The 15,351-nt window shown below is 39.5% G+C and overlaps 1 protein-coding gene across 1 annotated transcript; it reads right to left on the reverse strand.

Annotated features, from left to right (window-relative positions):
* Positions 1-2,475: 2,475 nt before the first annotated feature.
* Positions 2,476-15,087, reverse strand: LOC112554486. The gene is made up of 15 exons (XM_025222268.1): positions 15,082-15,087; positions 14,597-14,650; positions 13,998-14,185; positions 10,475-10,593; positions 9,659-9,901; positions 9,103-9,317; positions 8,462-8,646; positions 7,880-8,117; positions 7,114-7,311; positions 6,116-6,217; positions 5,565-5,600; positions 5,456-5,533; positions 4,859-5,020; positions 4,593-4,730; positions 2,476-4,239 (listed from the first exon to the last, which is right to left on the reverse strand). Exons 1-15 carry the CDS (start codon positions 15,085-15,087, stop codon positions 4,165-4,167), a joined length of 2,037 nt encoding a protein of 678 aa, XP_025078053.1. The 3' UTR covers positions 2,476-4,164.
* Positions 15,088-15,351: the final 264 nt, after the last annotated feature.

Consider the following 15,351-nt stretch of genomic DNA (forward strand, 5'->3'; position numbering starts at 1 on the left):
GGATTTGACTTAATAATCAAATTTACACCGATATGAAAAATTCATTTTATTAGGAGTCTTACTGAAGAAAGCACACGCTTCTATTAAATGACAATACATATGCATCTGTGCTTATGCTATTTATGCATAAACACATACACAGGTACACAAACAGATTCACACAGACAGAATCATATGAGCCCTACTATGCATACACTTATTATAAGTACACAGGCGTACTATCTGTATCGATACTTTCACGATGTACAGCTTTCACGCTTCATATTACCACATGACAAAGATGGACAAATCTTCTAAACTCTTGTAACAGTAATAGATACACGTCTTTTCTCATACAAAAATAATACAAGTGCAGCTCACCTCCGAAGCGACTTGCAGTGCCTCTCGTCTCAGTTATCTGTGCCACAACGAAATAAGGTCATTGCACTTTGAACTGAGCAGCTTCGGCGGCCAAAAAATGATTTGTATAGAGTAGAGTGTAGAAGGTATGATTACTTCTCTGAGAGTGGAACAGAGAACGCTGGCGTGGCGTATCGAGAGTTTGCAGTAGTATCAGAGGCTACCAAGAGGGACCACTGTTGTATTACTGCTTGGTCAAGGCGCGGTTACGGCGCTTAGGGCCTAACCCCATACGTCGAGTCGTCTGCTAAACTTGTATGTTTTTTGTAAGTCTTTGCGACGCTCTTAATACTCTCTGCTGTTAAAAAAAGAAATTTAAGTGAAAATAACGTACGTAGTGTTGTATGCTGCGAGTATGAGAGAGTGTGCAGGTTCTTTTTTTTAAAAATTATTATATTTATTAATAGCTCGATCTTTGTCCGACCTTCTTTCTTCCCCGTGCACTCGTCGCGCTGAGACCCACAACAGAGCACAGACCCCTCCCCTCTTTAGATAAAGCGTTAAACCACGGGGACAAATTATCCAGAAGAGCTAGTAACCTTAATGTCTTAATTATTATTTTAAAACGAATTCACACAGATTTTTTTTCACTTTGATCTGTTCTGCACGCTTGCCGATGTGGTCATCTTAAAGTAGACATCCCTTATGATTATAATTTGAAAGACTATAATAACAGGTATGTTGTTTGGGGGTTTTTTTTTTGTGTTTTTTTTTTTTTTAATATTTGAAGCTGCATTAATCGTGGTGATGTTCTATTCTCACACTTTGATTTATCCCAGTATATATGTTACAAAGGGAAAAGCTGAAGCGAGTTTTGGTCTCAGGCATATTTGTAACCGAGTCTATCATAAAATGAAGTGTAATTGTTTTATAACATCTTGGCATACGTAGAAGGATAGCAGAGTTAAAAAGGCAGGTACAAGAGTAAGTGGCAGGGTTGCGGGTCTTGACTACTTTTTTGTATTGTGCTACATGTTTTATCTCAGCGTGTTATAGAAGTGGGGCAAAGCTGAACAACTCTTCTTTTGTCGTTGATAAAAGCCTAGTCAAGGACATTGAATCAGATTACCACCGCCTGTCGCGCAGGAACAGAAAACTTGCTGGGGTGAGGTAACCTCGATCTCGTCTTTTGCGGGTTTCCTTTACACAAGGATTTAACGTCCATGGCCTATTCTAATTTTTTTTACCCGCTTCGAAACACCTCTGTGAAGAAAATATCGTTGCTCCAAATGTAGTCAAGATTGAGATGTCTTCACTCCCTTGACCTAGCTGACAAGGGTAATAACATAGTTTCCTCTTTGGTGATAGCTTTTTGCTTTTTTGTTTCTCTATGTCGATCCGTTTTGATTGGTGTGTCCGTTGTTTAATCTTCACCTTTGGCCGTCATCGTGCTTTTTTTTTTTTCCTGCCTGTAACCTTCCATCCACGACTTTCTTTATCGACTCCCGATCTTTTCTTTTTGCCGCCCCAACAGTCAATTTGACCAGCTACTTTACTTTGAGAAGAGGAAAGTAGATATGTTGCATCAGCACCTACATGTTGGTTACAGGGTCAGCTACTCTATCGCCTACTATATATTGCAAGAGTGAGTCTGTGGTAGTGAAAACAAATGAAAGAAGACTGCATCATCATGTCATTTGTTGTTATCACACAGAAGTATAAGAAGTTGTCATACTTATTGCTATGTATAACGAACGTGTCATCATGTTTCTACTTACATTTACTGTGATTATGCATCTCGGACAGAAGTTTAGAAGTGTTGTTTTCAAGCTTAGAAAGAATTCTTGTTGTGTGGTCACACTTTCAAAACTGGATAGCTCAATGTGCAGGAAAACGAACTTTGACCACCTTCAGCTTTAGTCAAGTTTAGCATTCGCATGCGGCCATTTATTGAGGTAAGCATGAAACAACATGAGACCAACTTTAAATGTATCTGACCAACGATTCTTCTACAAGAACAGTCGTGCTGAAATATCACGAAAGGATTAGCATGTAACTGAGTCAAATACCACTGAACCACTTCAGTAATCAATAGCATCGCACTTGGTAAGCAAACGCTAAAAAAAGAAGTACTAGTCAGTTTTGATGGATGATTTTATTTCCGTTCAACGCTATATATTCTTGAAATTTTCATTTCAGAATGATTCGTAAAAATTAAAACTAAAAAAATAAACAGATGTTAAACCAAAAACTTGCTTTTTTATGAATGCGTCCGTTTATATTCTATTTTCCCCTTTTTACATCCAGTAATATGAATATTGAGTTTTAGTTATATACCCCCTCCGATTTTACATCCTTTTTGTTTTGTCTGAAAATTATCGTCCAACAACATTATGTCACGAGTTCGTTGCATTTAAACAAACTGTGAATCACTTATGCGTCTGAAGAAGCCTAGCATTCAAAAATTGCGCAAACAGTATGAAAACAATAATGATATTGAAACAACGAGAATAGTCATAAAAACAACGACAGCCAAAGACCAACACTCTGTTTCTATGGTGACAAGTTCAATGGCGTTTGGTGCTAAATCACATCCCCTCGGAGATACTACTTCTCTGGCCGAGGCATAAACTTCTGAAGCATCCTCGGGGGAACTGAGAGAGCTATAAGTAATCTTAGCTGACCTTTTCTCTGATGGCCTACTGAGCCAAGGTATCACACAACTGAACAAGAAAGTAAAAAGGTGACTCAACAATTCCAACACAATATGACGAGTGTTAAAGCTCCACTGATAACATCAGTTTGCAAATTCCTCCCAATATTGACGATGCAAAGACACTCTGATTATATATCGCACCGTTAGATAAAAAAATAAAGTTTAGTGAGCAAACTTTTGTTTTTCCTTCCAATGACTTCCCTTCTTGAAGCCTCATGAAAGACTGTTAAACAGTTTTAAAGCAGTTCTACAGCAGTTTGGTATCCACGACTAAGTAACGGTCGCTTTATTAGCATGTTATAGAGTTCGGTAGATGTAATAACAGGCAAGAACACAGATTGGTTGCGGGCTAAAGAGGATCCTGCTGTCCTAGTAAAACAAAGACCTGCAGTGTCTAGTCCACTCCATGGACCTGTAAATAACACATACAACTGAGGCCAGACCTCTACAAAAACTCTTCAGTACTTTCAATGGCCTCTAAGCTCATCGAAAAAAATATTAATGGCTGTAGAAAGGCGATCTGTTAAACTGTGGGGTTAGTTTGAACAGGTATAGAAGTAGCAGTTTTGTGCTCTCTTTGAGAAAACAAATCCCCATACATCCTCTTAAAATAATGCAGAAAGAAACAAAACAGAGTAACAGGCACATTAACAGCAGCAGAAGCAGTTCTTATTGAAAGTAACAGAAAAATATATTCTTTTCATTATTTAGACTTTTCATTTTACCGAAAAGATGTGTATTATGCTCAAAATATTTAGCAGTAAAGCATCTTTTAGAATTAAAGTAACAAAAATTAACTGGTCGTTATAGTTGACTAAGCAGGGCACTGACGACTGTCACCTCGTGAAGTGATGAGTGATGTGAACACAACTCTAAGCACTTCAAATGTCACCATTTGATATATGACCTCGTGACCTCATGGCATTTATGCGGCACTAATCTCAAATGACACCATAACGGTCAACATGGTGCGTACGCCATCATGTCCTTTACAGACGATCTGGAGATGAAAGACATCAAATGGATGTCAAGTTTCTGAATCTTCCTGCCCTGACCACTAGAGTTATGTCAATCATTTGCCGGACGAACGGACAACTGGCCATCGCTTGCTATTTAGCGGAGTCAGCCGTAAGCGTTGGGCGTAAACAGCGTCCCATGCAGCTACTTCGACTCTGTACCTTAACCTGCAAGTAAGAGCCACACGGATAATTACTTTACTAAAAAAGTATTTGCTAAAAACTGTAAATCAACCATTATCATGGATAAATGATACTATTTTGCTGCTTTAAATTTTGTTTTAAATGATGATAAATTATCAAGTACACGGGATATTTTCTTACGTAAATGCAAGTTAAATGAAACAAAGAACAGATATGAATATGTATTTTAAGTGACATTAATGTAGGATCAAGGATCTATTGAATTAAAAATAAAATCTCTCATCACACACTATATACACGCGAAGAATCATTATCTCGTCGCTAGTTGCTGGTCAAAGATGACAGTTAAATTCCTATTTCTACAATTAGCGACCGACCTTGCCACCTGCAATGTCATCCATCAACTGAAGCACCTTGCTGGCTCGGACAAGCTCAGCCTGCTGGCGAAATGATGTGGTGGAGTGAGAACACTCCATCATCGAACACATGGGGTCGTCTGGGTCGCACATCACATACTGGAAGACAGTTACATACCGAATGACCTTTCATAGGATTAACTCAATAAAACATATTACTGTACATGCAAAGATGTAGAAAATATAATTAAACTTTATTAGTTTATTGCGAAAGACGTTGTTGTTACCTCTTTATAAGAGTCTGTGTTGAATCCGAGCTTAATAAGCATGCAGGCGATGTCCTCATGGCCGTGGTCGAGACACTCAAACAAGGCCCTGCTGAAGCGCCTCATACCGCCGTGATCCCTCAGTCTGATCGCCAGGGCCTCCACTCGCTTCAGTGCACCTTCCTGCCACGGACATTAGCTTGGCTGTCAGTACAAGGTATCGCTTCCCTAAATCAGGCACATACCCCATCTCTAGGAGCACTTAAATTGACTTGTACTGTTATTTCTTATCCATATTTAATTTTCAAGTTATTTCTTACGTAAACATGAAGTACTATATTCTGCCGTTTGCTAACTGTTCGTTTACTCAAGGAAAAAAAAGATGTGAGCATGCTAAATACGATCGATTTGAAATACATGCGATATGAGACTAATCTGGTGCTCGTGATAAAAATGGCCCACTGAACACTTCATAAACATTATTGTCAAAATGATACCAAGACCCCTTGATGTTTATCAATATCTACAAAACTATAACAATTGAATACAAATGTATGAAAGCATCATTGATTAGCAAACAAATCAGTTTAAAAGAAGTTCACATTAGATTCTTCATACCCTGATAGCTTCGTAAAAAGCCGCATCAAAGTTGGTTCCAGATAGGAATACGTCAAGTTCAAGATCACGAACCTTCTGCTGCATGAGCTGATGGGCGTGAGCGCCAATAGGTCTCCCGCACATAATCTGAAGGTACCCAGCCTTCCTTAAATTGGACAAATGACAACCATGTTATGATTGGACCACATGAACACCATCATGAACGGGCGCAATGCTGTTTGTTTTAAAAAAGAAAACTACACACCCATTTCATGTCTATACTCTTTAACCACTACATGCAAGCCATAAAAAGTACACGGTCTAAACATGCAATCTGCAGCAGTCTGTTTAGTATGGTATTGAGAAGATGGCACGGAATGTAGAAAATGGGCCTACCCACCTCTTTTAAGCTTTCATGATATGCCAAAGAAAATTGCTGCTAGATAGGCAGAAGAGAAGCGGCAGACGTCTCTAGCCACAGGCAGTGAGGCATATTCTGTAGTTACTGACACATTCTGTCTTCGCAGAAGTATTTCTGTTTCCTTTAATTAAATTACTCTAACCAACTTCGGTAACGATGTGCATCAGTCTTATGTCGATGTTTTGGTGGTACATGACAGAACTACCTAGCTTCTCCGTCGTCTAACTTGAACAAGTTCGAACAGCCATTTCTCTACTCACCACATCTTTTGCCTCCTTGTTAGCTCCCTTGTTGATTAGGTACTCAGGTGTGTCGTCTTTGTGCATGAACAGGTAGGCGTAATGTAAAGGTGTTTGTCCCATCTAACGATTGACAAAGATACGATATACAAGGTATGAAACCAAGGCAACGGGAAAAACAAGTTGAAATTATTGGCATTTTTTTAAATACCTAAAATTGTAAACAGAGCTGCGCTAAAATAACATAAATATAAAACAACATCAAAAGAACTAAATTTCTTTCACAAATGTACACAAGTATCAATTTAAGGTATTATTATGGCTATTTCACAATCAAGTCTTCTACAATAGAAATTAACTTTTAAGTCTCATCTTTGATAAAATAGAAACTCTTCGGAAGTGTTACTTTTGAACCTATGTTGATTACTGAGTATATCTCATGAACTAATAAATGGTTTTCAAGGTAACAAGAGTTCACACAGTCTGACTACACTGAAAAATAAGGACCATTCGAGGAACGCGCAAACAAAACTAACTACATGTAATCTGTCACTCACTTCATTTTATCACAGATTTATAGATGAAAGAAGAAGATATATCGTGAGGTACAAATTTTATAAGCAATTTTCTTATCAGATTTGTAAAAACTTCCACTTTTATCCTTCCAAGCATTGTCACCCTCCTTCTCCTCGTCATTCTTTTATGTCAGACGATAGACGTTTGTCTTTAGAAACAGTAATAATTATGTCCCTTAGATTTTGAGAGGACGAGTTTTTGAACAGTGGGACGCGAGTGGTTCACCACGTCTAGGGCGAGTAATGTGGAAGCGGAACGAACCCTCTCTTTCCGCCTTATCTGTTTGGTGGATATGGAGAGTTTTCCCATCGCAATCACGGGTCTCAAACAATAAAAATGTAACACTTCAAAAACCCCTTCGACAAAAGGTTAAATGAATTAGGTAAATTGATCACGGATAAGAAAAACAAAAGTTTATTGTTTTAAATTTCCATAATACTCACGTTGTTGGGAATATTTATTATCTGCGGAAACTCGCCCACGATGTACTCCACCAGGTTCCTGTGAGACTTTTCGACTGCATGGTGAAGGACAGTTCGCCCTCCTCTGTCCTGCGCGCAGGCCAGCTTTCGGGTGACCACCCTTCGCGACTTCAGTAAACACCCTCCTATAACGGCCTCAAACATCTCTTTGACTTTCTTCTGAAGAAAAGAACCATAACAAAAATAATAATCTTAAAGGAACGTGACCGATCACGAACAAGGTATGAAACTGATAATAAAGTTCAAAGATATAAAAGTAAACCCTCTTGAAATAGTACAGATGTTTATCAAGTAACGCAGTAATCTCACATAAAATACATCCGCCGTCAAGAAGCCACAAAAAATTATTGTATGATCATCGACTTGGCCATTATCTTCAGAAAACAGTAGCTGTTGTCAAACTCAGATCCGAAGACACAATCCTCTGGGTTTTCGAAGGGTAGCCAGGATCACGCCATAAATCTTTATAAAGCAAATGTGACTAATGAAACTTTTCCAACGTGCAACACAACCTTGCATAGTTCTACATAATCGTGGCTCGTAAGTGCCACTTCTGTAATAAGGACGAAAACTATGCACCATTACATAGAGAAACACTATAAAATATATAAGGACATATGAATGTAATGTCCTGCACAGTAAAAAAGAGAGGACGCACATTTGTGTAGCGCAGACTGAAAAGCAACTGGTTCTACTCAATGATCCACAAATGTCATCTTGACTTTACCTGTTTCTTGCCTGCCTCTGCTAAGAGTTCATTTAACTGCTTCGATTCTTGACCACCGAACGTTTTGCCGTCGTGTGAAGCTTTGAGGTCAGTCACGCGATCGTAGCCTTGTAATATAAGTTTCTCCAGCAAACTGATGTTGCAGTCGGCGACCAGACTGGCGACGTATTCATCGACGAGTGTTATGTATGAAGTCTTTCCCAGCTCGTCACAGTAGTCTCGCACAGTTCTTCCATACCTAAGAATGAATGTTACCGAAAATATTAAAAAATCTTTTCTCTCATAAATGCTCACAATATTTTCAGTTTGTTTCTTTAATTGAAGTCTTTGTTATCCTAAACTTGGACTGCGATTTCTTCCTTAATGTCTTTACTTTTATCCCTGTCTGCTTTCTTATACAGACTTACTAACAAACCAATTTCTTTTGGTACAAGTGCAGTCTTTTCATATCATTCCCTTCCATTTTATCTAAGTGTTTGTTTTATTCTGTTTAGCTTACTGAGGTTCCTTCCCAAATGTTTCGCTCAATATTAATTTAATTGCTCACATCATGATCTTTTTTGAAAACGACGAATTTCTCACCTGTCTCTGGCTGCCACATTGCAGCCTTGCTCGAGTAAAAATCTGAACAACTTTTCAGAGACATCATGCTGCACAGCTTCAAATAATATTGTCTGGCCGAGAGTGTTGCGAGCTCCAAGGTCACTTCTCATCAGTATGCAGCAAACTATACGCTCGTCAGGTGGCTTTAGCTTGGGGTGAATCAACTACGGAAAGAAAACAATGTAGCAAAAGCGTTAGTAATGTAAATGTGTTTTAAGTTCTGTCCAACATCTGGTCAGAGGGGACAAACTGCCATTCGCATCATTGAAAGACGCATAGAAGGTTGCACCAATCTTCATCTTTTCATTGGTATTTTCCACAGGTTCCTTTATACACCGCACTCATTCTGAGAATCATTTTATTGACAAGGGACCAACTCGGGGAATATGGCTTACGTAGCTGAGCGAGTCAGTGAAGATATCAGTTGAGCGCATGGGAAACTGTAAATGAAATCCTTACGGCACACACAAAAAAACATGCTACATGGTAACATAGTCACACATGGGAAGCAAACATACGAGTATGCATAGTCACACAAACTACTGAAAAAAGGATGAGAACTGATGAGCTGATGATGATGTAAAATAAAAAAGAAAAACCTAGAGATATGACTGGCTTACGTAGAAAAACAATGGCTTCATCATGTGATGGGCTTCAGGCTCAAACTTGAAAGGCACGTTTGTGTCGGGACCAAGACTCAAGAATTCTGACACCATGCTGTAGCTGTTTGTCTCCCAAACCGAGGCTAGGAGCGGCAGAGGAGCTGTAGGATAGTCCCGATAGCTATACTGGTAGGAGTAGTCCTTTGTGTTGATGTCGATGCTTCTAATTATACCTGCAAACCATGAAAATTATGAGGTCGTGCTGTGTTCATTATGCTTTGACTTCCTCGTGTTCCCGCCCTTCCAATTCAATGTCTTCTTTACAGATACTCTTCTTATTGTTTACCAATTTTTGACGCATTGCCACTTATCTCTTTTAAACCTGGAAGTATTATTATTCGAATTGTTGTTGATGTGTGAGGAGTGATAGCATTTGTTGTCTAATAAGCGGATGTGTTACTGGGTTATTATTACTGTTTGTTTTGAGTGCAGGAATTATTGGTGATTTGAGGCTTCAACTTTGATGTCTGGTCGAAAGAAATTTCAAGAAGAAAAAGTATTATCACTGGCTCACCTTCTTCTCGCCAGTGTCTGATGACGTTGTCTTTACCGGCCAGCATGGCCAAAGCTAGTTCGATGGTATTTTCGTACTTCTCCAGCAAGAGAATGACATTCAGGCTGCACTCCCTTCCGTGGGCCTTGCACTTGAGTGATGCGTAATCGCCACCGACACACTTGCTCAGGCGGCACCAGCTCTTCAGCAAGCACTCCACGAGGTGCAGGTCAGGGTCGTCAGCCAGCACCGCTCGCCAGATCCCTGGCACACAAGACATCGTCATCATGATCACGCACCAACACCATCAGCACGTCAAGCAAGAGCCAATGGCAATGCAAAGAACCAGTAAAGCAGGAGAAAGGAACAAACCATGAAGAATGGCACTCCGCACAAGGCTTATGTTGGTGCGTTTAGAGAGAGGAGTGTAATAAAGATTCATTATGAAATACGACAGTTTTAAAGATGTTTCAATTACTTTTTGCTAAGTATCCCTCAATGGTTACATGACAAATTTGAGTACAGATAGCAGAATGCACAGAGGTTAACGTTTCTAGAATACAGTTTTATGCGTTCATTAAAACTCCTGGCTGAAAAAAGCTATCACAGTTAAAATTATCCTGTAGAAGTAATTGCGTGAAGGAAATGTTTTATTTACTCTCTTTAGAATCAGTTGATGAATAATAGAATGACTAACAAATAAAAAAATCATCAGTAATGTCTCTTCAACTCTTTATCAGGACCGATCCACCGATGGGCATGACTACAACTAGTCGGTCAGCTGACAATTAATTAACCTGGCAACCAGACAGCGTGATAATGAATCTAATCTGGTACCTGGTAAAAACTTCCGAAGCCAATGAAGGTTTTCCTCCCATCCATCTGGTTGTTCTGTCTGAAGAATTTCTTCCGGTGTTTTACCGTCTCTGTTCCTGATTTCCGGGTCAGCACCACATCTTCAATATGTATAAACACATCAACAATAGGTATAAATACTAAACACTGATGCACGCGGAAGCAAAACTCCCCATTAAGAAAATAGAATAAACTGAACATGACTGTGGTAGAAAAGTTACCTTACATGCTGACCGACGAGAGCTGTTCTATAATATGTAATCTGTAAAGCAAAATAACGGAAACAACGCCTGACTCGTAAAACGCAGTGAACAATGTAGAACTGTAAAAAACATATTTTTAGTAAGAAGCCACTTCATAGGTCTGTCAGAGATATTTGACCAGTAGCTCCCAAGAGGCACGATGAGATATCATTTATTATCTTTTAATTTTGTTATGATTACAGAGTGTTAAAGCCAGCTGCGCTTTTACCATCAAGAAAACAGAATATTAAAAAAAACTAAGAAAAAAAAGTGGATGTACACACATAAGAGAAATGGATATCTGTACATAGTGAAAGATTGTCAGAGAAACCCTCTGAAGGAACATAGACATCGCATCGAAGAAAAAGTACTTCAGCCACGAATCAGGAAGACAAAATGGGCGTCTCGTTGGATCAAAACTCAAATACATGTAACGGCAAAGTTTTCATTTGCCTATTACAGGTGCAAGTACCGGTTTCTGACCTTCCCGCCTTTTTATTATCTTACATATATCACAAAGTCGCCACAGCATATATTCTTGGCAAAGGTTGAAAGCCGCCTCTCAATAAATCTACACAAACCGCGCCCTGTCACAAAGCGACATGTCTGTTTCGAATAAACTGTGTCCTTCACTAATGGCCTATTGCCTTTAGTTAAAGAAACGAGTTGCTTGTAAACAAGCCACCCATGGTCGGAGGCAAACATATTGAAATATGAAGGGTAATTATTACCTAAGATGGTGCACGATTCTATGTTTAAATATGCAAGGATTGTGTATGGACGAAATATTAATATTTTTCCAAGTTTTATCCATTGGTATACCTCCTACAATGGAAATAAAGATGTATATGGAGTTAGCACGAAAGAGTTGTGTTTATATGTCTGCCCACCATTCTCCAGCCTGGCCAAATCAGTAACTGGTAGATCATTGTAATCGTTTCACTTATCGTAGTTCAGAAGCGCATACACAATTTATGATTCATCCAAATTTCTCCAAAGGTCATTAGAGCAAGGGTTCCAAGTTCATAAGATATTATTACACACTGGGTTACGAATTATCCGACAACCATTGACCATTTTGATGAGAATCTCTAAATCAAGCTGACATCCGTTTCCAACCAAGTTTCAATCTGCTATATTGCACGGATATTAAGTCGGCCCTCGCTTGAAACAATATATCGGCTTTTTCCTTTCGCGGGCAGGTAATTTGGGCGTCGTTCCGTAAATCCAGTTATCCATATCTTTACCTATGTAAATGACCATAAGAACCATCTGCGCAACAGCAGCGGTGAAGAACAGACAGCGGAAGCTATTCATCCATTATGCAACGACTGACAACATTATGCCTTTCATTGGTTATTGATTCGCAGACAGTTGAGAAGGTTCAGTAACGAAAGGGTAAGTCACAGCCAGAGGTTTTTTATTCGGAGATACCTATTCTCTCTCTCCCCCCACACATCTTTCCACATATGTGTATCTTAAATCAGAATATAAAATGTATACGTTCTTATCATCCAGTTATAGTTCTACGGTCTACATTGGATAAAATTCACCTCCTTGTCATTGTTTATCTTTTGCACGTACACGTGTGCGGTTCTTTTTCTTTCTCTCTCTCACGTGTGCGCGCATGCACTGCAGACAAACATGCACGCATTTGCACATTCGCACAAACTCACTATCGATATACTCCGGTGCCATTGATTTCTCGCTCTTGGTTCATTTGATGCGTTCTGTATAAGATATTCAAACAACAGTAATCTCAAAAACCACATCCAGAGATCGAAAAAACACAGTAAACTAACAGATTTCAAAGAAGATAATTGAATTCATCCCAAACCTCCTCTAATTCACTCTATCGTCTCTGCCTCGCGAGATATATTGGTCTATCTGATTGAACGTCCTTAGTTCAAGCTAGAACCACAACGCTTCACAACTCTCACAACAGCTTCTTCACTGTCCCCATTGTCTGGTCTCCAACTGAGGAAAATTGACAAACCTATTTGCCGACCTTTGCACGTAGGGCACTACTGATATCGCACATCTAGTGCTGGTATATTAGATAATAACGACTGCAGGTCTGCGACACACTGTATTAGGAAAACCAAAAAATGAGAAAATATCTTAGTCCAGCGAACCCGCATTGCAAGTAATCTGTTCTCGTGCGAGAGTGATCCATCTGATTTAATGTCCTTGGCCTTAAATTATCGCCACATCAAAAACAAATAATGAAGTATGAAGTGACTGACCTACGGGTAACAAGGACGCTTATCTCCATATTAGAAATCAAAATAAGGAAGGGAGAGGTGGGCTCATAGAGGACATATTATTAATTATATCTATTAAAATATGGCACTAAAATGTGATGGACTACACCGAACTATTGCATCTGCGTTACTTTAATGCCGATGACAACAGGTGTTTTCGGTATAAATTTGTACAACCTTAATGACCCAGATATATAGGTCACAGACATTGACCTAGTTTCACTGTTTAGCTCAGGTCGGACAAAGTAAAAGTACGTATGGCCCAGACCCTGAATAAAAAATCGAAAACATTCCTATGGTGATTCTTAGCTGGCAGAAAATAAAATGGATGCAAGTGGTTCGTTTGCCATTTGAGCAAATAATGTTGGGCGACAGCCATAGCAAGTAGGTCGGGTCACCGTTGTGGGCAAACAAGCAGGGTGACCGTAGTGGCTGTTTTGCAACTGGGTGTTGATTTAAACAGGGTGCAGTGCTTTTAGCATTATAAACACAGAGCAAAAACTATTTATAGGGTGTCAGGTGCGTTGGTTCTTTCTCGCAGAGCTAGATGACTGCAAGCACTTGCGGCTGTCATAGTATTTAAATAAAAGCAAGTCCTGCAAGTGCTATTGCTAAAATAAAAAGAGCTGAAGGTCAGAATAAAAGATCATCCGGTGATCCTGATAAGAACTTAGGCACACATTAGGCATCACTTTTCATGAACACAGAATACAACCACTATGTATGTTGCTAACCAGCAGCTTAAAAAAGAAACCAAGAGTATTAACATTTCTTTGTTTCTATCTTTGTCAGTGCGCGTATGTGCTTACATGTTTTAGTAATTTGACTGTTTCAAGTACACTGCGTTCTAGTTTGGGCTGACTTGTGTTAAATTAAGTCTTCAGACAGAGCTTGACTTTAGTCCAAAGCAGATTTAAATAGAGTTCGAAGAGATTAAAAAGCTAGAACAGAGGGAGGGATGGAGGAAGGATCGACTGGTGTCAGAAGGTACGCACGTACCTTAGAAGACAGACGATCATTCGATAAGCTCCACTATAGCGCACGACTTTATGCAGAGCGGTGTCGCCGGAGGAGTCTACAGCATCAAGGTCTATCGCCTTGCAGCACAGGAGGTACAGGAAGCAAACTCTGTCTGGTCGTGCGAAGACTTCAGGTCTGCTCACCACCAGGTGTAACGAAAGTCTCACCTGAACAAACACCACAGATTACTCACGCTGTATAACATCACCATTACTGATATCGCACGTTTTCGTTAACTGACGGGTACTTAACAAATCAGGGAAAAAGCATTACAAAACATCAGGGACGGGTGGTGGGGGAAGGTAGTCCAAACATTTAAAAATGTTACTATTAAGAGTTATGTCGATGGCTGTTTTTGATTGTAACGGTGGTTGCTATCGTAATATTTAACAGATGTATTTCAACTTATATACAAAGATATATATATATAAAGGCAAAGAAAAGGAGCGAGCTGGGTTTACTAAACTTTCCTAAGAGCAAAATCAGGGAAAAGAAACTGTATTCACACTACACATGAAAAATTACATTTACAGTCACAGCCAACTAGAGAAATGATTATTCTAATTTTACAAGATCACCTGTCTCTGGGTCCCGTAGGGAGAAGTTGCCACCGTCGTTGAAGTACTTGAACGCTTGTTGTGTTAATTCCTCTCTGCTAGCGTCGCTTAAGATAGCTTTACCAAGAGGGGTGTCCCTTAGGCGAAGAGGCAGCTGCGGTTTGCAATCGCCCATTGTTGTAATGCTAGTTGATACCAAACTTAATTCTAACAAAGTGGTGGCTGACACCGTTCCAACTAAGGTGTCCAGTCAGCCAATGGTAAACAACGCTGCTAGTATGTTCCCGAGGGTGGGAAATATTTCCCAATGCAAACGTCACTTTGGGACTAGCATTACAATCCTGTCGTGCACTAAAACAAGATGCAGCGGGTGCAGGTTATTGGAAAGCAGCTGGACCATTCACTGCATGACATGTCAGGGTTGTCCTCACCGTTTCAGTCACAGGTTCTAAAAGAGGAGGGTTTACCGAGGAGTCAAATTCTCATCCATGATCCCAAAGTTTAACCGGCATCACTTCTGCCAGATTGAAAGAAAAATAAAGAATTAATGATTCATACACATGCAGCTCATTTGACAACACACAATACCCAACAGTGGACTCCTTGTCGGTCTGAAAAGTGTCTCTAGATATCACTGCTTTTACTGGTTATTAATAGCGTTAATAAAAAAAAAATTGTGGCAACTGTTGCTGCATTAAATGTATGTGGTCAATAAAACAGATGTGAATGAAAAGATTGCATAGACGTGAAACGAGTATATGTGTTGAACAAAGGAA

This window comes from Pomacea canaliculata, linkage group LG13 (assembly GCF_003073045.1).
Source record: "Pomacea canaliculata isolate SZHN2017 linkage group LG13, ASM307304v1, whole genome shotgun sequence".
Taxonomy (NCBI): Eukaryota; Metazoa; Mollusca; class Gastropoda; order Architaenioglossa; family Ampullariidae; genus Pomacea; species Pomacea canaliculata.